At 36.2% G+C, this 27,662-nt stretch overlaps 1 protein-coding gene across 3 annotated transcripts in view; it reads right to left on the bottom strand.

Annotated features, from left to right (window-relative positions):
* Positions 1-27,662, bottom strand: part of LOC111151731 (golgi SNAP receptor complex member 1) — a 52,407-nt gene that overhangs the window by 17,338 nt on the left and 7,407 nt on the right. For all 3 annotated transcript variants that reach the window (XM_022509898.1, XM_022509899.1, XM_022509900.1), the window contains 2 exons: positions 23,638-23,729; positions 19,674-19,748 (listed from right to left, as the gene is read on the bottom strand). In XM_022509898.1, coding sequence (XP_022365606.1) covers positions 19,674-19,748; positions 23,638-23,729 — 167 coding nt within the window. The remainder of the gene's footprint in view (positions 1-19,673; positions 19,749-23,637; positions 23,730-27,662) is intronic.

Raw genomic sequence — 27,662 nt, forward strand, 5'->3', positions numbered from 1 at the left:
AACTTTTTTTTTTTAAAAGATTTTATTTATTTATTTATTTGACAGAGAGAGATCACAAGTAGATGGAGAGGCAGGCAGAGAGAGAGAGAGAGAGAGAGGGAAGCAGGCTCCCCGCTGAGCAGAGAACCCGATGCGGGACTCGATCCCAGGACCCTGAGATCATGACCTGAGCCGAAGGCAGCGGCTTAACCCACTGAGCCACCCAGGCACCCCTTAAATAAAAACTTTTAAAAAATTATTCAAAAATCAATCAATGTAACCCACCATATATGAACAGGCTAAAAAGCATTTGACAAAACGTAACAGCCATTCATGAGAAAAAGTCTCGGAAAAATAAGAATAGAGGGATACTTCCTCAGCTTGATAGGCATTGTACTTAACAGTGAACGACTGAACACTTCTCTGTAAGATCTGGCACAGGGCAAGGAACCCCATTCTCACCACTCTTATTCAACACAGTGCTGGAAAGTTCTAGCCATGCAATAAAGCAAGGAATGGAAAGAAAAGCCATGCAGATTGGAAAGGAAGAATTAAAACTATATTTGCAGATGACAAGACTGTCTACATAGAAAATTCCAAATAATCTACATAAAACTCCTAGAGTGAGTGAGTTCAGCAAGGTTGCATTATATAATATAAACATGCAAAAATCACTTGTATTTCTGTGTACTAGCGAAAAACATGTAGACACCAAGCTTAAAAAGACAATGCCATTTATAACTGTTCAAAAAAGAAAAACACAGGTGTAAATCTAACAAAACCTGTGTAGAACTCGTACAGGACACTGCACAACACTGACGAAGAAATCAGAGAAGTCCTTAATACATGGAAACACACGCCACATTCATGGATTGGAAAACTCAACATAGTAAAGATGTCAATTCTCCCCAAACTGATTTATAAATTTAATGCACTTCCTAGATATAGACAAGATCAGTCTAAAATTTATAAGAAAGCCAAAAGAATTAGAACAGCTAAAACAAATTTTGAAAAAAGAATAAATGAGAGGAATCAGTTTACTTAATTCCAATACTGATTACATAGCTACAGTAATCAAGACTATGTGGGGAGGGGAAAAAAAAAAAGACTATGTGATACCGGCAGAGGGACAGACACAGAGATCAACAGAATAGAAAAGTGTCCAGAAATAGTCCCACACAGATATGTTCAATTGATTTTTTCTCATTTGGATCTCATAATAAACACTTGAGGTGGATATCTAAGAGCTGATTTTTTAAAAGTGAAGTGAAATCATGTAACACAAAATTTAACCATTATAAAATGGGCATTTAGAGTACATTCATATTGTTGGGCAACCACCACCTCTATCTAGTTCTAAAACATTTCACCCTAACAGAAAACTGTACCCAGTAAACAATTCAAACTGATTTTTTTTTTAAAGATTTTATTTATTTGACAGGCAGAGATCACAAGTAGGCAGAGAGGCAGGCAGAGAGAGAGGAGGAAGCAGGCTCCCTGCTGAGCAGAGAGCCCGATGCGGGGTCAATCCCAGGACCCCGGGATCATGACCTGAGCTGAAGGCAGAGTCTTTAACCCACTGAGCCACCCAGGACCCAAAACTATTTTTTTTTTTTAAAGATTTTATTTATTTATTTGACAGACAGAAATCACACGTAGGCAGAGAGGCAGGCAGAGAGAGAGGAGGAAGCAGGCTCCCCGCCGAGCAGAGAGCCCGATGCGGGGCTCGATCCCAGGACCCTGGGATCACGACCTGAGCTGAAGGCAGAGTCTTTAACCCACTGAGCCACCCAGGTGCCCCATTATTTTTTTTTTTTAAGATTTTATTTACTTATATGACAGAGAGAGAGATCACAGGCAGGCAGAGAGAGAGGGGGGAAGCAGGCTCCCCACTGAGCCGAGAGCCTGATGCGGGGCTCGACCCCAGAATCCTGAGATCATGACCTGAGCTGAAGGCAGAGGCCTAACCCACTGAGCCACACAGGCACCCCTATTTTTCTTTTTTTAAATTTAGATTCTTGTTCTTTTTATTTTTTTAAAAAGATTTTATTTATTTATTTGACAGAGAGAGATCACAAGTAGGCAGAGAAGCAGGCAGAGAGAGAGGGAAGCAAGCTCCCCACTGAGCAGAGCCCGATGCAGGGCTCGATCCCAGGACCCCGAGATCATGACCAGAGCCGAAGGCAGAGACTTAACCCACTGAGCCACCCAGGCGCCCCTAGATTCTTGTTCTTTTTAAAATTTAATTTGATTTAAACATACCGTGTATTATTAGTTTCAGAGGGAGAGTTTAGTGATTCAGCAGTTGCACATAACACCCAGTGCTCACTGCGTCCAGTGCCCTCCAAATGCGCATCCTCCAGTTCTCTCTTCCCCCTACCCACTGCCCCTCCAGCAACCCTGTTAGTTTCCTAGGGTTAAGAGACTCTCATGGTTTGTCTCCCTTTCTGATTTTGTCTTATTTTATTTTTCCCTCTCTTCCCTTATGATCTTCTGTTTTGTTTCTTAATTTCCACATATGAGTGAAATCCTATGACAGTAACACAAACCCAATTCCCAGTGAGACTGAATATAAAGGTACATAACTTTAACAGTAATCAATGGTGAATGAATGTTTAAAAAAAAAAAACTACAGCGTGGAAAATACATTTCTATCTTACTGAACTCAAGTGAATCTTCCTAGACAGCAATGAAAAAATAGAAAGCTGAGCACCTCACACATATCAGAAAATCTACCAGATACACTTCATTATTATAATAACCCGATTTCTGTAAGATTTGAAAATACAATGGCATTTCTTTTCTATCTGTTCCTGCCCATAGAACAGGGCTAAAGTTCACTGCACTCACTAATAAATCAGCCTAACTACTAGACTTTGTTTGGAAGAAATGAGGTTGAAATGGCCACTAAGGAACAACTATCCTTACTCATTTAGCTAAGCCCTCCACTGAATAAACACCATAGTGTGGATACCACTCAACAACAGAGTGGCTCCATAAAGATGGCATAATATGGGGCGCCTGGGTGGCTTAGTCATTAAGCGTCTGCCTTCGGCTCGGGTCATGATCCCAGGATCCTGGGATTGGTTCTGGGATCCAGCCCCACATCAGGCTCTCTGCTCAGTAGGAGGCCTGATTCATCCTCTCCCACTCCCCCTGCTTGTGTTCCCTCTCTCGCTATGTGGCTCTCTGTCAAATAAATAAATAAAATCTTAAAAAAAAAAAAAAAAAGATGGTATAATCTAGTAAAAGTCGAATTTAAAACTGTTTCCTTTGGGGCTTAACGTATACAATTAAGTGGAATTATCCTTCTTAAACTAGTACTTCATAACAGCTCGGAGGCATTCTATAAAGTTATCTGGAGTCTGTAATTAAGCAACAAGTTTCTGTTTCTCTCAAGACCAATTTAAACTAGCTGAAAACAATGAGCCAAATTTCATCACCAATTATTGTACAGAGGAATCACTAAAGCCATGTTAAAATAATTCTCTTTTTAATAATAATTCATTTCCCCCAACACATACTGCAAATGGCACAAATTTCAGGAATAAAAACGGGATTTCAAGCACATATTTTAGAGCAATTTTAACCAACAAAATATAAGAAGTTTGGCAAAATCATTAGATAACATCTAATTAGAATCCTCTTTTATTCTAGTAAATAAATAAGCAAGTAAGAAAATAAGAAAATTCATAATAACAATTTTAAAATTGACCCCTTTGTAAACTGCAATTGATGAGGCTGTCACCAACTAATCATATCACTTACAACAAATACTGTGGTGATGCAGTCTTTTACTTAAACAGACCCTTAGGATCTATCTCTTATTTCCATATATATATATCTCCTTTTGTAAAAGATGTAATTTATTTATGGAAACTGAGAGACAGACAGCACAAGCAGGGGGAGGAGCAGGGGAGGAAGCATAGGGAGAAGAAGGGGGAGGGAGAAAACAATCTCAAGCAGGTTCTGTGCTCTGGCCAGAGTCTGACTTGGGGCCAATCTCACAACCCTGAGATCATAACCTGAGCCGAAACCAAGAGTCGGACATTCAACTGATTGAGTCACCCAGATGCCCCTATATATCTCTCTCTCTTAAAACATGTTAATGGGGGTGCCTGGGTGGCTCAGTGGGTTAAGCCTCTGCCTTCAGCTCAGGTCATGATCTCAGGGTCCTGGGATCAAGTCCCGCATCAGGAGCTCTGCTCAGCAGGGAACCTGCTTCCTCCTTTCTCTCTGCCTGCCTCTCTGCCTACTTCTGATCTCTCTCTGTTAAATAACTTAAAATTTTTAAAAAATTATTAAATTAAAAAAAAAAAACATGTTAATGGGGCATTTGGGTGGCTCAGTCATTAAGCGTCTCCCTTCGGCTCGGGTCATGATCCCAGGGTCCTGGGATAGAGCCCTGCGTCAGGCTTCCCGCTCTGCAAGGAGCCTGCTTCTCCCTCTCTCACTCCCACTGCTTGTGTGCCCTCTCTTGCTGTGTCTCTCTGTCAAATGAAAAAAATCTTAAAAAAAATTTTTTTTTTTTTAAATTGCAATTAGGCTGCAATAGGTTACCAAAAACTGTTTTAGTGCTAACAGTTATTTCACAGATAACATCTGGGAAATACAGAAAAACAAAGATGAAAGTATAAATTATTTGTAATCCCTATTCTGTTAATATGGTGGCTTACTTCCTTCTAGTCTGGGTAGATCAAGAATATCTTTACTTGCTTTTTTAATGGTTTATTTGGCATAAAAATTTTGTTTTGTAATTGTCTGAAGGTACCTAAGGGCAAAAGTGAAGCATCTGACAGACTCAGAATTCTAATTTAGGAAGGAAAAAAAGTAAAGCTAAATTATTAGCAGTGAGTTCTTGGAAAGTCACTTTTTCCATTTTTTAAAACTTAGGAGGCTTATTTTTTAGAAGAGTTTTAGGTTTATAGAAATAGTCAGCAGAAAGTATAGAGTTCCCATATACCCATTTCCCCCATCTATTATTAACATCTTTTAGTGTGTGGTACATTTATTATAACTGATGAACCAATATTGATAATTACTAAATAAAATCCATAGTTTACATTAGGGTTCACTCTCTGTTATACAGTTCTACAGGTTTTAACAAATGCATAATGTCATGTGTCCACCATTACAGTGTCATACAGAATAATGTCACTGCCCTAAATCTCCCGTGTGTTCCTCCTCTTCCCACTCTGAACCCCTGGCAACAGCTAATCTTTCTACTGTATATGGTTTTGCCTTTTATCATATAGCTGGAATTATACAGTATGCAACCTTTTCAGACTGGCTTCTTTCGAGTATTTAAGGCTCCTCCATGTCTTTGGGGGATTGCTAGCTTACTACCTATACCACTGAATAAGATTCCATTGTACGGATGCTGTAGTTTATCTGTTCATTTACTGAAGGGCATCTTGGTTGCTTCCAAGTTCTGGAAATTATGAGTAAAGGTTCTATAAACATTTGTGTGCAGGTTTCTGTTTGGACATAAGTTTTCAATTCATTTAGATAAATACCTAGGAGAGTGACTGCTGGATCCTATGGTAAGACTATATTTTGTGTTTTAAGGAAGCTGCCAACCTGGCTTCCAAAGTGGCTATACCATTTTGTATTCCCACCAGCAATGAGTGAGAGTTCCTACTGCTCCACATCCTTGCCAAAATTTGGTGCTGTGTTTTGGATTTTAGTCATTCTAATAGGTATCTAGTGGTTTTAATTTGCAATTTCTTAATGACATGATGTTGAACATTTTTTCATATGCTTATCTGCCATTTGCTTATTTTCTCAGATGAGCTGTCAATCTTTTGCCTACTTTTTAATTGTAGAGTTTTAAGAGTCCTTTGTATATTTTGGGCAACAGTACATCAGATATGTGCTTTGCAAATATTTTCTTTGAGTCTGTGGCTTGTTTTTGCATTTTCTTGACTATCTTTGGCAGGGCAGGCAGAGGTGTTCAATTTCAATGAAATCCATCTTACCAGTTTTTTTTCTTATAGACGGTGTTTTTGGTGTTGCATCTAAAAACTCACTGCCAAACCCAACACCACCTAGATTTTCTCCAACATTATACAGTTCTCTATTTTACATTTAGGTCTAGGATCTGTTGAGTTTTTCTGGGGAAATGTGAAAGGTCAGTGTCTATATAGATAGACCTATATGGCATATGGATATCCAGTTGTTCTAGCACCTTTTTAAAAAACTCTTTTCTCCATTCAACTGCTTTTGTTCCTCTGTCAAATAATCAATTGATTATGTTTGTGTACATCAATTTTTGAACTTTCTATTCTGTTCCATTGATGGATTTATTTTTTCACCAATACCACACTATCTTGATTACATACAACATATAATATATATACAACAGGAAATCAAGAATAAACGGAGAGATTTTTGTTTCTTTTTCCTTCCTCAAAGCATTTTAACCAAACATTTTCGTGCAAAAAAAATTTTTTTTAATGTCAACAAATTTGTTCAACTATAGCAGAAACAGAAAGCTTAAGAAAGAACGTGGGATGGCAGTTTCCATTGTCTGTTATTTAGGTAAATGGTTTAAGAAGACTGAAAATCCCAAAAAACTACCTGAGTCACAAAGAATCTATGAAATAGTAAAGTACTTGCCCAAGAAAAGAAGCATTTTCCAATGTTTCTGAAATCTCTAAGAAAAACTCCTCATGTACTGATATATGCTAATCTGCTTATATAAATAAAAATCGAACTACACTTTTCATTTTATGTATTTTTCTCTCCCACTTACTTATAACTCCAAAAACAGTTCATAAATATAATCACGGAAATTCATTAATACTAGCAATCATGACATTTAAGAAACTACAAAGAAAATGGCTAGAGTTGCTCTCTCTTAGATCCTAGGACCTGTAGGCTTCAGGTGCTTGGCTGTATGAACTCAGAAAGTTTTCATAAGGCTCAAAAGAGATAATGTAAACAGAAGTATCCTGCAAACTGTATAAGCCTACACATACATGATTGATACAGATCAAGCACTTTCATGTCTTAGTCTTTCTCTCGCCCTGGAATCCCTTTACCTGATTCTCAACATAAATTGCTTATTTTAAAGTCCAACTCAAAAGTGAAATCCTTTGTGAAGCTTTTCCCATCATCATACACCCAAGCAAAACCACTACTTCTTTATACTATATATTATGCTTTTCTTGTTCTTTGTTCTTTATCAATTCATTCAAGGATAAACAAGCATTTAAGATATATCAGACACTGTACTACACAGTAGAGGAAAAAAACCTTAAATTTGTAAAGCTTACTAAGTTTTTTTCATACATGTTATCTCATTTAATACTTTAAAAATATTATACTTTGGGGCACCTGGGTGGCTCAGTGGGTTAAAGCCTCTGCCTTCAGCTCAGGTCATGATCCCAGGGTCCTGGGATCGAGCCCCACATCGGGCTCTCTGCTCCGCAGGGAGCCTGCTTCCTCCTCTCTCTCTGCCTGCCTCTCTGCCTACTTGTGATCTCTGTCTGTCAAGTAAATAAATAAAATCTTTAAAAAATATATTACACTTTACAAAATACCATAATCATGTTTATTATTTCTCTAACCAGAATGAATTCCCAAGGAGTAAAGCCAGAGTCTAATTCATCTTTGACTCCCTAGAGTCTAGCATAGTACCTAGCACACAGGAGACCCTCATTAAATGAATGAGTAAATGAGTAACAGATACGTGTCAGATTAATAAAATATCAATCAGGGTTAACAGAGTTAATTTATAAATTTCCATGGGGGGCAGAAAGGGATATATATGTCACATTGTGCAAATATGTATCTGGAGAGAGAAAATTCCTCACTATAGAAGAGCATCTCCAGCTCAAGTTTTATTGTATAACAAAGCCACATACCAAATGAAGATAGATTTGCTTTCAATATGCTCCAGGTGAAGAAAAATGAAGGAAAAAATGAGCTCCAAACTAGAGGGGCACCTGGGTGGCTCAATGGGTTGAGCGTCTGCTTCGGCTCAGGTCATGAACCCTGCGTCTGGCTCCCTGCTCAGCAGCGAGCCTACTTCTCCCTCTCCCTCTGCCTGTTGCTCCCCTGCTTGTGCTCTCTCTCTCCTTCTTTCTCTAATAAATAAATAAAATCATTAAAAAAAAAAAAAGCTCCAAACTAGATTATTTTGCCTTGTAAATCTGTATATTGCCATATGACTATAAACATAAGAAAAGTATTATTCAGGGTTCTATTAATTTGCTTTGTCATCTATTTCCATATGGCAGACAACTGCACCACCTGGGACAAATGGGGCTTTCACAGGTTATGTTAAAATTTCCTACGAATGAGGACTGCCTGAGTGGCTCAGCGGGTTAAGCCTCTGCCTTCAGCTCAGGTCATGATCTCAAGGTCCTGGGATCAAGTCCCGCATCGGGCTCTCTGCTGGGCAGGGAGCCTGCTTCTTCCTCCTCTCTCTCTCTCTCTCTCTTTCTGCTTGCCTCTCTGCCTACTTGTGATCTCTCTCTGTCAAACAAATCAAATCTTAAAAAAAAATTTTTTCCCCATGAATGAAATGATAGATAACAAAGTGAAATAATCAAATGCTACCAGTCCTCATACGTTAAAAATTTAACTCTATTATACAAAAGACCCCTCAGATAGGTAAGGGATATATCTCCAGATCTTTGCATAGTCCCATATTTACGGCTACTACTGATACATGTAGCATCCTCCATAAGCTTCCCATTCTTCTACTCAGGAGCACCACTTTTTGTAGGATCACTTCACTAGCATTACCTTTATAATGGTGTTTTCTGTATATGTACATGTATGTATAAATTATTTCAGGTAGTTACCAAGTAAATAACCACAAGCAGCAAATATGAACACAGAAGTGAAGATGAAGTGTAAATGTAGGTCATACATACTTGTTAGCAAAGTGACTTCCTCAACACCAGTTCCTTAGGTCATAACATTCAAGTTTGTATCTCGACAAAACCTCATGAACCTTTAGGTTTCATAAATAGTTGAGAAACCTAATGTCAAATCCTGAATGCCAGAAGTTTATTATATTATCCCACTCACAGATGTTATAATCTGACCATCATTTAACTGGAGCCATATGCTATTTATTAAACAATAAATGTATATAGGATTATACCAAAAACCTTTGGGATAAATCCACTCCTTGTAAAAGTCACTAAATTATGGTGATCATATGTCTCATACTTTCCAAATACGGTCATGGTCCATTAATAAAATTAGAATTTAATTTCACAAGGACCATCCCAGCATCAAAAGTATTTCAAATTATATTTAAGACATGTAAATTGATAGTGCATATAAAAAGTTTTCTTCTTTAGTATTTGCTTTTCTTACCCCTAAAACCGTCATTATGTTCTGCTTTATACAGACATGCCTCACAATTTACAAAGCTTTTTTTACACCATTATCTTAGCAACTCTATGATGTAGAATCCATTAAGAATAGGTATAGAGGGGCGCCTGGGTGGCTCAGTGGGTTAAAGCCTCTGCCTTCGGCTCAGGTCGTGATCCCGGAGTCCTGGGATCGAGCCCCACATCGGGCTCTCTGCTCGGCAGGGAGCCTGTTTCCTCCTCTCTCTCTTTGCCTGCCTCTCTGACTACTTGTGATCTCTGTCTGTCAAATAAATAAATAAAATCTTAAAAAAAAAAAAATAGGTATAGAGAAGCAGCGCAGTATTGCAGAAGCAATACAATCAGAGTACCTGGGGTTCCATCTCGGCTTTTACTAGCTGTGGGACCTCGGAGAAATCTGGCTAAAATCATGAAACAAACAAAAAGTGAAACCAGTACCATTGTTTTTAAAATGCCTATGTAAAATAGTTCACCTACCACAACTTTGAATCACCTAACCTAAATGATAAGCCTGGTGAATTAAAAAAATTCAAAATACCAATAGTTTAAACATAGGCTAAGAAAGAAAGGTCATGAGAAAAATTGTCAGCAGAGAAGAGGTAAGTCTCTGACAATATAGTAATTCTTGCTCACTGACATATTTATACCTAATTGTACAACTACAACATAAGATACGTGTGCCATCTCAGAGAATAACAATCATATCTGCTGAAGTCAATGGAATGAAAACAAAATAAATTCTCAATACTGTAATTGATCCCATTTATTTAAGTAAAATTTGCTTTACACACAGTCCTATATTTGAAAAGTTACGTGAAACAAATTCTTCAGATTTTTTAAAGTGCTTTCAACTTTGTAAAATGCCTTAACTCATAAGTCATTCTTCCCCAAAATCATGTAACAGAAGGGAACAGCTACAGTCCCATTACAAAAAACCAAAACACCCAAAACAGAAACAGAGAGGCCAGGTCACCTGCTTTTAAGAGAAATGTAAAGCAGTTGGTTCTTCAAATGGCAGAGCATTATGCATGCTGAATCCCCAATACAAGAAAAGTAAAATTGTAAAGAAGCAAGTCATAGGAAAGGCAGTATGATGTGGGACAAATATGGAAATAAGTTAGGAAATGTGGATTTATTATTGAATATTTATGAAAGCTTGGCCTATGTCCTTTCTGAATCTTGTTTCCCATCCATAAATAAGAGAGATGCTTGCCAAAGACTGTTAGTATGTACCAGAGATTTTGATTTTTAATAATTCATCACATTAATAATATCCTCTTCAGTTCTCAAAATCAGATTTCTCATATATATATATATATATATATATAGAGAGAGAGAGAGAGAGAGAGAGAGCATCTAGACCGATACAGTATACACAGTATGTATTCAGTAAGTATTCGGGAATAGGTAAATGAATGAAATAGATGTCCTACATTTACATGTATATGAAACCAAAATTCTCACAAATGCTATGAAAGAAGCCAAAAAAATACTTTTTTATATAATAAAAAAGGGGGGTCTATTTTATTTATTTTTTGACAGAGAGCGAGTGCACGCTGTGCACACAAACTGGGAGGGGTGCAGGAGACAGAGGGAGAGGGACAAGCAGGCTCCCCGCTGAGCAGGGCACCAGATGAGGGGCTCGATCCCAGGATCATGACCTAAGCCGAAGGCAGACACTTAATCAAATGAGCTACCCAGGCCCCCTGGGAAGGTCTATTTTAGATAAGACAGTTAGAAAAGTCCTTTTTGAAGAGGTGACAAGTGAGCTAAGACTATAAAGATGTCAATGAATAAGCCATATGAAAAGCTAAGAAGAGAGTATTTTAAGCAGATAGAACGAAATATAAGTACAAAGAGGCTGAGAAGGGAAAAGGCTTAATATCTCTTGGGAAGGAAATGAAGAGAGGCCAATATAGCTGGTGCCTAATAAGTAAAGGGAAAGAGGAAGGGATAGAGATGAAGTTGGGAGATTTAGGCAGTAGGTTGATCATGAAGGGCCCCACAGGCCCATTAAAACTTTCAAATTTATTAATGGGGGAGCAGAATGGAATATTGAAGTAAAAGTCCACCTCAATAAATATCACTAGGAAAAAACCCAACTATTTCTATGTTTATGGCTTGGAATACAGAAGAGAGTATAGTAAACCCAGCTGAAGTGATTAAGTTGGCTGATAACGTCTCTGGAGCCCTGTATATGCCACATTCTCTTCTGATAATAGACTTTCTGAGTGTCAGGGATGGATCTGTGACCAGCTGAGCCCATCAGAGTAACCCTCCCAACCGCCAACACACCCAGCCCAGGGATAAGTCCAGAGCCATAGCCTTGCAGCTCCAAAAGAAAATGCATTTTTTAAAAAAGATTTTCTTTATTTATTTGACAGAGAGAGATCACAAGTAGATGGAGAGGCAGGCAGAGAGAGAGAGAGAGAGGGAAGCAGGATCCCTGCTGAGCAGAGAACCCGATGCGGGACTCGATCCCAGGACCCTGAGATCATGACTTGAGCTGAAGGCAGCGGCTTACCCACTGAGCCACCCAGGAGCCCAGAAAATGCATTTTTAATTTAAAAATCTTGCCACAAAGAAAACTCCAGGCTGAGTAGATTCACTAGTAAATTTCATCAAACATTTAAGGAAGGAATAACAATAAGCCTGCACAAATTCTTTCAGCAGACAGAAAAAGGGACATTTCCCAACTCATTCAATGGGGCCAAAGACATCTCAAGAAAAGAAAACTAAAGATATTCTTCACAAGCATAATACAAAAATCCTCAACAAAATAAATCCAGCAATATATCAAAAGGATAATAAATATATCATGACAAAGTGGGATTTATTCTAGGAATCAAGATTGCTTTAATGTTTGAAAATAACAATGTAATTCACCATATTACAGCAATGAAGGAAAAAAAGTGATCACTTTAATAGATCCAAAACAAGACATGAAAAAGTTCAACCCTATCCATGACAAAAACTTTAAGCAAGAGAGAGCCTAAAAGCAGTAACACTTCAGTGGCAATAAGCACAATTAGAACCCATTCTCTGAGCAATTAGCTGAACCATTCTCCAAAAACAGGGAATAATGCTGCTTGGAGAAGTGGTTCATTCCAGGGCCTAGGCACAGAAAATACAAGAGCCATGAAAACTGTGTGGTAACAAACTGTAAAGAAAGTGACCAGAAAAAGATAGGGCATGTCAAATGACAGAAGCTAAGGGAAGGAGCTCCCACCGGCCAAAGTTGGAACAATGTGAACAATACAATAATGCTAGTGTTGGATTATAACCCAAAGTATAAAATAAATATTCATGAGTCTACACTGATAAATAAATAATTAAATAAAATAAATGATGGAGAAGGGGCCTCAGAGAATCTCAACTATTAAATATACAAGGACCAATGTAAATAGAAAATCGGCAGTAGGAAAACCCAGGAATAACTGGGGAAGCAAGATTCACTAGGGAATACTAAAATCAGTGGAAAAAGCTTGCAGAGAAACAGGGTATTTGCAGTTTCAAAGCATCTTCCCCTATATTCATTAATTACAAAGGGAAACAATTTTAGAGCGGAGAAACCTGACAAACACCACTTTAAGCAACCTAGATTAACATTATCATTAAGACATACTGACATGAAAAAAAAAAAAAAGACATACTGACATGATATACACCTGATACGATGCTCCAAGAAGGGCCCAACATCAACCGATGGTATTCATGCCAAAACTGCATAAGGTCAGGATCCTAACAGTTTAAGAGCAGTAGTTATTTTTGTAGAATGTCCCTTAACTTGGGTTTGTCTGACACTTTCTCTTGACAAATTAAGGTAAGGCAATTTTGTCACAGATCTCAGGAGACTAAGGAGACATGATTAAATGCAACATAGGAGCCTGATCTAAATCTTGGAACATAAAAAGTACATTAGTGGAAGACCTGGTAAATAAAGTCTGTAGTTTAGTTAATATTTTTGTTTAGTTAATATTATTGTTAATATTTAGTTAATATTAATTATTAGTTAATATTATTAATAATATTATTGTATGATAATTTGCTGGATTTGATAGTTGTAATAAGGTTCTATAAAACATTAACATCAGGAAAACTGGTTGAAGGGTATACAAAAATTCTCTGTACTATTTGTGTAATTCCTCTATAGTCTAAAATTATTTCAAAATAAAAAGCTAAAAAACCCAATCACAAAAAAAGCAACTCTTGGTAAAACAGGAAGAGAAGGGTTCTTCCTCAACCTGATTAAGGGCATGTACAAAACCTGTTAATATTGAATGATAAAGTTTCTCCTTAAATACAAAATAGGGCAAAAATATGTGCACTAACTGCCTCTATCCAGCATTGTGCTGGTGGTTTTACCCAGTGCAATGAGGAAAGGGATAAAAGGAAAACAGATCAGAAAGGGAGAAATAAAACTACATTCTTGGGTAGTAATATATACATAGAAAATCCCAAAAGATTTACCAAGAAATTACTATATAATAAGTAAATTTACTAAGGTCATAGGATGACATTATATGTAATAATCAATTATTTTCCATACTAGACAAAATAATTGGAAAATTAAAATTTTTAAATTCCATTTATAATCACATCCCTAAAGAGGAAATATTTAAAGATAAATTCAACATAATTTGTGTAAGGCCTGCATGGTGAAAACCATAATGTGTTACAAGAAGTAAAGGGAGACCTAAATAAATAGAAAAACATATCATGTTCCTAAGTTGGAAGATTTGCTATTGTTTTTTTTTTTTTTAGATTTTTTTTTTTTTTTTAAATTTGACAGACAGATCACAAGTAGGCAGAGAGGCAGGCAGAGAGAGAGAGGAGGAGGAGGCAGGCTCCCTGCTGAGCAGAGAGCCCGATGCGGGACTCGATCCCAGGACCCTGGGATCATGACCTGAGCCGAAGGCAGAGGCTTTAACCACTGAGCCACCCAGGCGCCCCAAGATTTGCTATTGTTAACATGGCAATTCTCCCCAAATGGTTCTAGAGATTCAATGTAATCCTATTTAAAATGCCAGGAGGCTTTTTTTTTTTTTTTTACAAGCTGGTTATAAAATTTATATGGCAATGCAAAGGACCTGGAAGAGCTGAACAATTCTGAAAATACAAAACAAAGTTAGAAGATCTGTATTACCTCATTTCAAGACTTAAAATAAAGCTACAGTAATCGGAAGAGTTAAGCTATTGGCATAAGGATGGACCTATGCAGGTCAATGGAACAGAGCAGGGTTCAGAAATAAATCTTTTCTCAACAAAATGTGCCAACATAATCCAGCGGGGAAGGAGAGTCTTTTCAACAAACAGTGCTGAAACAACACAATATCCATGTGATAAATGAACGGATCCCTTCACTCAACTAGATAGAAAAATGAAGTAAAAATACTAAGACTGTAAAACTTTTGTTAGAAAACAAAGGGCAAAATATTTGCAAACTTAGGTCAAGATTTCTTACACTGAAAATAAATGAACCATAAAAGAAAAACTTTATCAAAATGTAAAACATCTGCTCTTTTGGAAATCACCATAATGAAAATGAAAAGGTAAGTCACAGCTTCAAAGAACATATTTGCAAAACCTCTAACAAAGAATTTGTATTCAGGATACAGAAAGATCTTTTAAAACTCAATAATTGAGTAAGAAAAACAAAATCAAACAAAACTCAAAAAAGACAAATAACCCAATTAAAAAAGGGCAAAATATATGAACAGACATTTCACTAAAGATAAATAAATGGCTGATAAGCACTTGAAAGGACGCTTATCATTGGTCATCAGAGAAGTGCAAATTCAAACCACAATGAGATACAATTACACACTAGACACATACACACTACATACAATTACAAGCTAGACACATATACACTACATACAATTACATGCTAGACACACACCACATACAATTACATGCTAGACACATAAATACTACATACAATTACACACCAGACACATACTATATACAATTACATATTAGACACATACATACTACAATTACATACGAGACACATACACACTACACGCAATTACATGTGAGACATATATACTACACACAATTACATACCACACACTACATACAATTACACGCTAGACACACATACTACACACAATTACATACTAGACACATACACACTACATACGATTACACACTAGACACATACCTACTACATACAGTTACATGCTAGACTAGCTGAAACAGAAGGAATGACAGTATCAAATGCTGTCAAGGAGTTAAAGCAACTGCAACCCTCAATACGGGACTGTCTGGAATGTAAAAACGATAAAACCACTTAAAAACATCTGACAGTTTCCTATAAAATGAAACAAACTTAACACCTGCCATTAGAACCCACCAATACAACTCCTAGGTAATTACTCAAGAGAAATGAAAACACAGAGCCACGCGAAACTTTGTCTATGAACTAGCTCTTGGTAATAGCCCAAAACTAAAACATTAACCTAAATATCCACCAATGGGTGGATATATAAACATACTGAGGTATATCATACAACAGCAATTATACTCAGCGACAGAAAGGAACTGATTACTGATACAAAAAACAAAAACAAACAGGTGAAATTTAGCAACTATGCTAAGTGAAAGAAGTATACATTGTATGAATTCATTTATAGGAAATTCTGGAAAAGGTAATCTACAATGGCAGAAAGCAGGTGAGCAGGTGCCTGGGATTGGGGGCGCAGGAATCAACTACAGAAGGGCATAAAACTTTCTTGGGGTGATAGCAATGTTCTGTATTTTGACTATAATGGGCAATTAAACGAGTGTGTGTGTGTGTGTGTGTGTGTGTGTGTGTGCGCGCGCGCGCGCGCATGTGCGTGCACGTATACGTGTATATACATGTTTGTTATAACCACACCCTTTAAAAATAAAGGATGAGAGACAGATCACAAATGTGAAACTTCCTTAAGGAAAAAAATGAACTTTAAAGTAGAAAACTAATTCAGATACTTCTTTCAAAAAGGAATATATAAAAGAGCAATGAAAGAGAATGGTTAAATAAAGGAAGAAAGAGAAATTAATCTAAATAGCAAGCAGAGAGCTCAGAGAAATGCAGCTACACTACAGCCCAGTAAAAAACAAACAGCTGCAAGCTTGACACGAATTCAAAGTCCGCCATCTTCCTCTGAATGATGTACTGAAAACAAACTCAGAGAAAGACGAGTCAAAATGAAAGCTACTTTATCCACAGGAAGAGAAATTACTGCCTTTCAGAAAATAGTTAGCAAGCTAACAACATTAACTTTTTTTTTTTTTTAAGATTTATTTATTTGACAGAGAGAGACACAGCAAGAGAACGAATACAGGCGGGGGGGGGGGGGGAGTGGGAGAGGGAGAAGCAGGCTTCCTGCTGAGCCGGATGCAAGCAGGGCTTGATCCCAGGACCCTGGGATCATTACTCAAGCAGAAGGCAGACACTTAACAACTGAGCCACCCAGGCGCCCTACAACATTAAGTTTTAAGACAAAAAGTACTAATGGGAACTGGTAAAACAAAGTTAGGATTTTGTTTTCTTTTTAAAGTTTGGCATTCATTTATAAAAACTGTTTTATTCCTTCTCAAGGCAAAAATATGTACTTTTGAAACAAGTTGTAGAAATTTACATTATCATATAAAATGTTAAAAAATTTTTTAAAAAATCAGATAAAAAAATCAATGCAATGTACAAAATCAAACTAGTCACCTCAGTTATTGGGTATTAAAAACTTTTATCCATGAAAGACCAAAATAAAAATTACCCTAGCAGCAAATCTGGCCTACTAATTACAAATGAACTATATAATCTATAATCACTATAGGTTTCTATAATCACTTTTAGGTTAATTTAGCTACTACTACTTTATGCTTCTTTTGCTTAGCTGTTTAACCTACGTTTTCTCTAATGAAAATATATCCCTTATATTAAAAAAAAATTTATTACTGGAGAATTTTTGCCTATCTTGGCATAAACTTTTAAAAAATCAAAATATCAGTGCTATTGAGGGCACTGGGGAATGTTGACATATATGCCACAAATGGGACTCCAGCAAACCTTTAGAGGGAAATTTGACAATAACATATCAAAAGATTTACAAATGAATATATTCCAATTCTAGGAACTTATCATAAGGAAATAATTACGGATACTTGTAAAGACTTCAATACGTATAAAAGTAAAAACTGAATATAATCCAAAAGGCCAACATTATGGAAATGGTTGTTACACCATGGATTATCTGTATTATGAAACAGATAAAAAAAAATAAATTATCAAATAACATGCAAAAGACTCCCAATCTACTGATGAGTAAAAAATGGTTACAGAATCTGTTCTTACAAGTGATTTCAATGGTCTCTTTTGTGTTATCCATACTTTCTAAATTGAGTGCTTTATTATAATGAGCACTTAGAGTTTTTGTATGGAAAGAGTTCTGAAAAAATCTTGCCAATTCTTCCCCAAAGCACTTAGCCAATGACATAGAGATGATATTGAAAAAAACATCCATATTATTTGTACACGTATCATCCATCATTTTATTTTATCACCTAACAAATGTTCATAATTTACACATAAAAGATTGATTTTTCCAAACTGCATTTGGAAGCTATGTTCTAATACTGAGACCAATGACTAAACCCTTGTTTTCAGTCCTGACAACTTCCCTAATTCATCAGAAGCTCATATTCCATTCAATCCTTCCTGTCTCCGTTTCTCTCTGTATAGAATGAGCACATACAAACTTTTTCACAAGAATATTGAAAGGAATATATATAAAGTATATCATATATTAAACTGAGAAAAGTGGAAAACACCCTTTTGATTTCCAATATTCTCATTTTTTATAACCTAAATTATTTGTTATATGCCCCTGAACAGATGTATTTCTTTCCTGTAAAATGGACAATATAAAATTCCTGATGGGTTTTCTTTGAATTATTAAAACAAATACAAAACTGCAAATTTTCATATACAATTGTAATAAGCAATATGTTTTAAAATACGAAACAAAGGATATTAATTTATATAATCACTCTGTTACACTCTTTGGCAACAAATTATTCTTGAGGTAATTCAACTGCATTTTTAACTTTTTAGTATCTTTTTGAGGCAATAGAGAAATACTGATGGAATCTAACCTTTATTTTGTGCTACTTGAGTATCTTATCCTTTAAATTTACTCTGTAACCAAAGAATGTATTACTATAGCTTTGGATGTAATGCAAAATTCTTTCTTTATTTTTTAAGGTTTTTATCAAATAGAAAAAAACTACCAAAGCTCGGAGTAACTATAAACTAAACATACTTTAGGAAAGACTGCCCCCTTGTGCCAATCAATAACAGTCAACAGATTAAGAAAGAACACTAAGAACTGTATCTAACACTGGAGGAACCCAGGCTTCTATTTTTTTAATTTTTTAAATTAAAAAAAAAAAAAAAATTTTTTTTTAGGAACCCTCTTTTTTTTTTCAAATAGTAAATTACATTTCATTTCATTTACAGAGACCTTGGGGCAAAAAGGTGGTGTCTGGAAAAAGGTTTTGATTTTTCCATGTTCTGATTACAACACCTTATATACCTAAAGTGATAATCTTTAAAGAAAAATAAATTGAACAGTACATTAAGCTCATACAGACATGACTAATTAATGACATTCAGCAGCAAATATCAAGATATTTTGTAACATTTATTTATAATGGATACTAGCTGCTTAAGGCCTTAGAGGCTACAGAGGTAAGTGACTTTCTGACCTTTTAAGTTCTACAACAAAATACAAAGAAAATATTAAGAAACCAGTAGCTTGCAGAGAAAAACATACACAAATAAGGGATAGAATACGGTGGCTTATTCTAAAACACATATATAGTTCATCCAAGTCTTTAGGAATTTTCTTCTCAATTCTCAGGACACAGTAATTTCTTTGGCTGGCCTATTACTCTTTATAAAGCTTCTCGGAGTATATAAATGGTAACAGGCCATTCAAACCTAAGTAATTATCAGCATCATTACTACATAATCTACAGTAATAATCTACAGTAGTGAACAAATATATCAGAAGGATAGACTTGCTAAAGACATGAAACATTAAGGCAGTAAAAGATATATTACAAGTAACAAGTGATGTGAATGTCGATTTTGGATGGTCGATAGCATAATATCTTTCCTAATTAACAGCTGGAACAGTTACAATTCCACTTCTATCAAACAAGGTCGTTAGAATTAAATGAGTTAGCACTGATAAAGCACTTGCTATAAAAAACACAAAATGTTTGTTATGTCAATAAAGGAATTAGTAAGTATGGGAAACTACACGATATGTATGTATACAATATACCTACTTTCGAAGGTGGTCATGTTCTTTCAAAAATAGTTCAGTTCTTCTGTTGTTTACTCCAGACCCACTTTTATATGACCTAGAATAAAACAGAGAAAATGTAAGAACATTTCTGGCAGATGCTGCAAAACAGAAGTAACTGACTCTAGTAATATCCAAAGCAGACAAACTGAGCCTCTCCATAATTTTGAATGAAGCTAAAATGTTTGATCATTTTCATGTTCTAAAAATGACATCCATAATAAATAGATAAATATAATTGCTTCTCTAATTTAGGGCTAACTGTTTATTTTTTTTCACCAGAATAATCCAATGTTTTAAACAAAAACATTACTTGTCTTTGTCTATTATTATTTTTGTCTATTATTATATCTTTATTTTTCCAAGTAGACATAAAAGTTTAAACTGATTACTACACAACCCATGGGGTAGGAAACTACTGCCATGGAATGTTTTCCTTCACAGTGGTATATGCAGTCTATCAACTAGAGCCTACAGAATTAAAATGAAGCTTAAGAACTGCCAATTTTGGCATACTTAAGGATTTCTGTCTTGGTCTGCACTAAATTTTACATGAAAATGCTTTCTTTTTTTTTTTTTTTTTTAAAGATTTTATTTATTTATTTGACAGAGAGAGATCACAAGTAGACAGAGAAGCAGGCAGAGAGAGGGAGGGAAGCAGGCTCCCTGCCAAGCAGAGAGCCCGATGCGGGACTCGATCCCAGGACCCTGAGATCACGACCCGAGCCGAAGGCAGCGGCTTAACCCACTGAGCCACCCAGGCGCCCCATGAAAATGCTTTCTTAACTGCACTGAAATTTATAAGAAAATGCTTTCTATCATTACTATCAACACTTTCATGTTTCTACTCTTTACTCAAGGTAACAAGAACAAAAATAAAAAATCGAAGAAACTGCACATACACTAGAGTAAGACAAAAGAGAGTCATGCTGATAAAACTGAACTACTGGCTAAGAGGCAGTGCTCATTTGCAAAGCACAGAAGGAAAGAAAATCCCAGGGAAAGCAGCATGAGATAACCAAGAACACGCAGGACTCCCAAGACAGATGATATAGCTATTTTTTTTTTTTAAAGATTTTTTTATTTGACACAGAGAGAGAGATCACAAGCAGGCAAAGAGGCAGGCAGAGAGAGAGGGGGAAGCAGGCTTCCCGGTGAGTAGAGAGCCTGATGCGGGGTTCAATCCCAGGACCCCGAGATCACGACCTGAGCTGAAGGCATAGGCTTAACCCACTGAGCCACCCAGGCGCCCCAGATGATTTACTTTTATTGATTTTTTTTTTTTTTTAGGGCACCTGGGTGGCTCAGTGGGTTAAGCCTCTGCTTTTGGCTCAGGTCATGATCTCAGGGTCCTGGGATTGAGTCCCATGTTGGGCTCTCTGCTCAGCAGGGAGCCTGCTTCCCCCTCTCTCTCTGCCTGCCTCTCTGCCTGCTTGTGATCTCTGTCTATCAAATAAATAAATAAAATCTTTAAAAAAAAAAAAAGATTTTTTTTTAAAGCAATGGCCACACCCAACATGGGGCTTGACGTCACAACTCCAAGATCAAGAGTTGTGCACTCCTCTGAACCAGGCAGGCACCCTGAAAACAGGTGATCTAGATTTAAATCTATACTCCTATCATTAACTAGCCAGTTAACTTTAGACAAGTCTCGTAATACCTAGTTTTGTTTTGTTTTGTTTTTTTAAGATTTTATTTATTTATTTGACAGATAGAGATCACAAGTAGGCAGAGAGGCAGGCAGAGAGAGCAAGAGGAGGAAGCAGGCTCCCCGCTGAGCAGAGAGCCCGATGCGGGGCTCAATCCCAGAACCCTGAGATCATGACCTGAGCCGAAGGCAGAGGCTTAACCCACTGAGCCACCCAGGCGCCCTCGTAATACCTAGTTTTATAAAATGGTACTAATAATTTCTATCTGTATCAAAAGATTATATGAAGCCAGAAAAGAGATAATATATGGAAAAGTAGTGTACAATTGCAAAGAACTTTAAAATGTTAGTTATTACTACTATATCTCATCTCACTAATCATATTCTGCTTTGTATATTAATTTGAATGTATGTCTTACTCCCCTCTACCACCTAGATTATAAAGGTTTTTTTTCTTTTTTAAAGATTTTACTTATTTATTTGACAGAGAGAGATCACAAGTAGGCAGAGAGGCGGGTAGAGAGAGAGAGGGAAGGCAGGCTCCCTGCTGAGCAGAGAGCCCAATGCAGGGCTCAATCCCAGAACCCTGGGATCATGACCCAAGCCGAAGGCTTAACCCACTGAGCCACCCAGGCACCCCGTAGCACCTAGATTATAAATTCCTGTTGGGCTAAGTTGGTCTTTTCATTTCTAGCCTCTACTGTGATTGATCTAGAGTCTTACTCATGGCTGTTAATCAGGAAATAGTTTAATGAATGGATGAAACATGTTTCTTTTATGACTGTTTTTCAGAAAGCAAGTTATTACAGTGGGCTATATTCTAACAACTCCCACAAATTTGGGGGGGGACATAATGCCAGTATAGGCTGTCCCCTATACTGGTTCTCAATGTATACCTGAAAATACATACATAAATAGTCTGCACAGATATTAAACAAAAGACTTACATGTTCCTGAGAACTAAAAATATTACAAAATATCTAATTATGGCAAAATTTTTTTTAGTCCTTCATGTTTCACTAAGTACATAAGACTAAACATTAAAAAAAAGAACAATAAAAATTAATTTACCAAGATAATTTTTGGGGAAAGGAACGTAACTTTGATGGCTGGATAATCCTTTATTAGTTTTGAGCAAAAATTTTGAATGCAATGAATATGAAATTATTTCTTTTGCAAAACTGTCTTACTGTTGTAACAAAATAAAAGTTTTCTAGGAAAATGTTTCTAAGAGTACACATGACACGTATCAGTTTATGATATGGTAATGTGTATCATAACTATGTTTATGAAACACAATAATTACTTACGCAACGTATCATATATTTATCATAAGTGAGACAATGATAGGCATCATTAAATGGTCCAAAAATGAAAGTTTCAGTTTTAATTAGATGCCCAATGGATTTAACTTGTTGTGTTCAGTTGTGAAAAATGCTTTATTTTTTTTTTTTAAGATTTTATTTATTTATTTGAAAGACAGAGAGAGAGAAAGAGAGAGAGGGAGTCGGGGAAGAAGAGGGACAAGCTGACTCTGTGCTGAGCACGGAGCCCAACAGGAGCTCCATCGCACAACCCGAGATCGTGACCTGAGCTGAAATCAAGAGTTGGATGCTCAACTGACTGAGCCACTTTGGTGTCCCATGAAAAAAATTTTAAATGTCCATATGAAACATCAGAATGCATTATTGAAAGTGAGGTAAAGGGATGAAGAACAAATCTTTAAAATTATGGGTTGAGATTAGCATAAAAACACTGGAAGTTCTTAAATAATTTGACGTACGCTATTAAGTCTGAATAAGACCTGGAAAGCATGATATTTCAAATTCCAGAGAAATAAAGATTACTTTAAATATATTATATATATATTATCTAAAAAATTACTCCATATATATAAAACTGTTAAGAAAGAGGGTACGGGGATAGCTGGTAAATCAGAAAGGGAAACACAGACAGCTTCAGTTATTGGCAATATCATTATTAAGGTGGGTGGTAGGAGATCAGAGAAAAACTCAGAAGATAGCATCTAAGCTGGATTCTGAATTAATACAGCAGAGTCAAGGTTGGCAGGAGCCAATGATAAAATGAGGAGAAGCCAGAGAAGACCAGCAAAGTAGATTAGATTCAGCAATGTTTAAAGAACAGTGAAATGAGAATTAGAGAATTCTCTACAAAATGAGAATCAGAAACCTTGAAATCTAAATTATGGTTCTGCTACTCAATTTACAGTTAATCATAGATATGGTCTAAGTCTAAATCTGAGTAAACATCCTACGAAATAACATAAAAGATAACTTACTCAATATCCTTTCGTACTGATCCCATGAGATTCTCCCTTTCCCGTATTGCCATAAAGTTTGCTTTGGTTTTATGGAATTCATGTGTATAATCCTGCAATAAATCAACATCCAATCTCAACATTGCTCATGTTTTCCTCTTATTGAACCATTAGGTATTGTCATCATATTATAAATTTCTGTCAGGAAAATTGCTATTTAAGAATCAAACAGTCAAGAAGTAAAAATAATATTATAATCTCTTTCCCCAAGAGTGACCAGCTTCTTTCAAATGAAAACAATTCAGTGTTACGGTAATAAACCACTAAATCACTATCCTTTGTATCTTCTAGAACTTTGTCTTATGGGACAGAATTATTAAAAAAAAAACAAAAAACAAAAAACGGGGCGCCTGGGTGGCTCAGTGGGTTAAGCCGCTGCCTTCGGCTCAGGTCATGATCCCAGGGTCCTGGGATCGAGTCCTGCATCGGGCTCGCTGCTCAGCAGGGAGCCTGCTTCCCTTCCTCTCTCTCTGCCTGCCTCTCTGCCTACTTGTGATCTCTCTCTGTCAAATAAATAAGTAAAATCTTTAAAAAAAAAAAATCAAAAAAAAGTACGATAAAATGATTCCAAATAGCCTAGGATAAAACTTGAGGGGCTCTTTCTACTTATTAGTGTATACCCAATGGGGCTTATTTTCAAATTTCATCTTTTTGGAATTCCCACAGAAATTTAATTCCTAAACCAGTCAAAGGAAGAACAGAACCAAAAGAATTGTAAAGAAAAAGTAATCTTCAAATATTTCCCTTTCTTTTTCTACTAGCATACTTTTAAGAGATTAAGGAATATTCATTACTTTTTAAAATTCAGAAATGTGTATAGAGAAGATAAAAATTATAATCCCATCTCCCAGAAAGCCCTTACTGCCCCTTTAAACACAAAATATAAATGAACATGGAGAGAATACTAAAAGTGCACCAAAAGGGACAAAAACAAAAACCACCCTGCTCTACAGCTCATAACTCCCTTCACTTTCTTCTATTTTCTTTCAGGAACTGTGTTTCTGTGTATACAAACTTCCTATTATTTCTTTGATTTATGCTAAAGAAATCAAACTACAGCTGATCCTTGAAAAACAGATTTGAAACGCAAAGGTCCATTCATACGTGGATTTTCCTTACAGTACAGTTCTGCAAATACATTTTCCTTATAATTTTTTTTAAAGATTTTATTTATTTATTTGACAGACAGAGATCACAAGTAGGCAGAGAGGCAGGCAGAGAGAGAGGGGGGATGCAGGCTCCCTGCTGAGCAGAGAGCCCGATGTGGGGTTTGATCCCAGGACCCTGAGATCATGACCTGAGCTGAAGGCAGAGGCTTAACCCACTGAGCCACCCAGACACCCCTTTTATAATTTTTTTTTAAGATTTTTTTATTTGACAGAGAGAGACACAGCAAGAGACGGAACACAAGCAGGGGGAGTGGGAAGGGGAGAAGCAGGCTTCCCGCTGAGCAGGGAGCCCAATGTGGGGCTTGATCCCAGGACCCTGAGATCATGACATGAGCCAAAGGCATATGCTTAATGACTGAGCCACCCAGGCGCCCCTCCTTGTAATTTTTAAGTAACATTTCTTTTCTCTACCTTATCGTAAGAATACAGTATGTAATATGTATAACATACAAAGTATGTGTTAACCAACTCTTTATGCGAGGCTTTATTCAGTTGTAGGCTATTAGTACTTAAGTTTTTAGAAGTCAAAGCTATATGCAAATTTTCGACTGCACAGGAGTGGAGAGGCAGGGTGTCAGCACCCCTAATCCTCGCATTGTTCAAGGGTCAGCTGTACTTTACTATATACCTTCTTTTCAGTAGTTCATAAGGTGTCAAGCAATCTTTTCATATTAATGAACAGAAATCTACATTCTTTTTAACGGCTGTACAGAATTCTATCTTATGACTGTCATAGTTTTGTCAATTCCCTACCAGTAAACATTTTAGTTATTTTGTTGTTTTTAAAAAATGCTGTTTAAAAAATAAACATTCTTGTATATATCTTTTACTGACTCTTTCTCTTTTTAAAGTGTGTTTAAAGAGTAAATGCCTAACAGAAGAAGTGGATCAAAGAATCTTACATTTAAATTTTGACAGTGCTAAACTGCCTTCTAAAAAGACCACCAATTTATGTTCCCAGCAACATAGTGGATGAGGGCCCATTTTTCTATAGTCTTGTAATGTGCTACAGATATTTCAATAGTTGCTATTCTGACAGGTGAAAAATCCTACCTCATTTTGATTAGTATATTTTCCTTTTGGCATGTAGATGAACATCTTTTTATGGTTTTGGTCATTTTCTGTAAATAGCCAGTTCATATCCTTTGCCCATTTTCTTATTAGGTTATCTTTTTATTTCTATTATTTCTCTGTACATTAAGCAAATCAGACATTTGTTATAGTTTTTCTGCTATTAAGTATTGTTTAGAAATGTATAATTTTTTAAAAAATATTTTATGTATTTATTTGACAGAGAAAGACCAAGCTGGGGGAGAGGGAGAAGCAGGCTCCCCAGTGAGCAAAGAGCCTGATGTGGGCCTCAATCCCAGGACCGTGGGATCATGACCAAAGCCAAGGGCAGATGATTAACTAATTGAGCGACCCTGGCTCCCCTAGAAATGTATAATTTCCAAAATGTATAATTTTACTCATGCTTTATTTTGAACTTCTATAGTTTCTTTTTCTACATATAAATCTTTGTCCGTTTGGAATTTATTCTGGATGTGAGGGTTGAGACAGAAATTCAAGTTTGTTCCTCCTGGTCTCTCCCTCTTCCCCCTTCCCTGCAACCACCACCGGCCACATAATTAGCCAATTATTACAGGTCTACTTAATTTATGATACTCTGTTTCCCAATGATCTAAAATACTACCTTTAGGGGCACCTGAGTGGTGCCTTCGGCTCAGGTGGGATTGAGGCCCACATCCAGTACCCTGCTCACTGGGGAGCCTGCTTCTCTCTCTGCTGTTCCCCCTGCTTATACTCTCTGTTTCTCTGTGCCAAATGAATAAATAAATAAATAAATAAATAAAATCTTTAAAAAAAAAAAAAAACCTTAAAAAATAATAAATAAAGTAAGATAGCACCTTTATCAGAAACTTAATTTCCATGTGAACTCTGTTCTGTTCTATTGGTATATTTTTTTCCTCCAGAATCAAACTGTCTTAATTCTTCCAGCTTCTTAACAGGTTTTAATATTTGGTAGAATTAGGTATCTTTTACTACTTATCTTCATTTTCACATTTTTTTTCTTGGTTACACTCGTATGTCTGTGATTCCAAATAAACTTTGATGTCATTTTGCTAATCAAAAAAAAAAAAAGAAAAGAAAAAGAAACAAAACCTCTTTTTCCATTTGGAAGACACTCAATTCATAAGTTGGCTTAGAGAGAAATCTTCCAAAGGCAGAGTAATTCCTTCCCATACTTAAATCTTTTATTTTCCTTGTAAAGTTTTATACATGCACGCGTTATTCATTATTACTAAATTTATACACAAGGATTTTAGTTTCTTCCATTATATTTTCTCTCAGGTTACTGGTTATATGTAAGGAAACTTGCTTTAATATATTAATTTCAAAATCTATCATTTTATTAAATTTGTTTCTAATTTTTTCAGTTGTTTTTCTTGGTTGTGTTAGATAAGTAATTTTTCACTGCTACATAATAAAAGTTTTGCCTCTTTCTTGTCACTATTTAGATCTTGTTTATTTATATCTCTGTCTGATTGCACCATCAAGAACTTCCAAAACAATAATAAACATCTGTGGTGATTGGGGATATCTTTATCTTGTTTCTTTCTTCAGGTGGAATGCTTTCAGTGCTTTATTATTAAGCATCAGGGTAGCTTTAACATGAGATACACATTTTTGCCTTAAGTAAATAAAGTATCCTCCTATTCCTATTTTTATAAGTGTTTTTAAAATTAGAAATGATTGCTGAAGTTTCCCAATATTAAAAACACTTGCCTTCCTATTTGTACTACTTCCTATTTAACA

This window comes from Enhydra lutris, unplaced genomic scaffold (genome assembly GCF_002288905.1).
Source record: "Enhydra lutris kenyoni isolate GAN:26980312 unplaced genomic scaffold, ASM228890v2 scaffoldscaffold26, whole genome shotgun sequence".
Taxonomy (NCBI): Eukaryota; Metazoa; Chordata; class Mammalia; order Carnivora; family Mustelidae; genus Enhydra; species Enhydra lutris.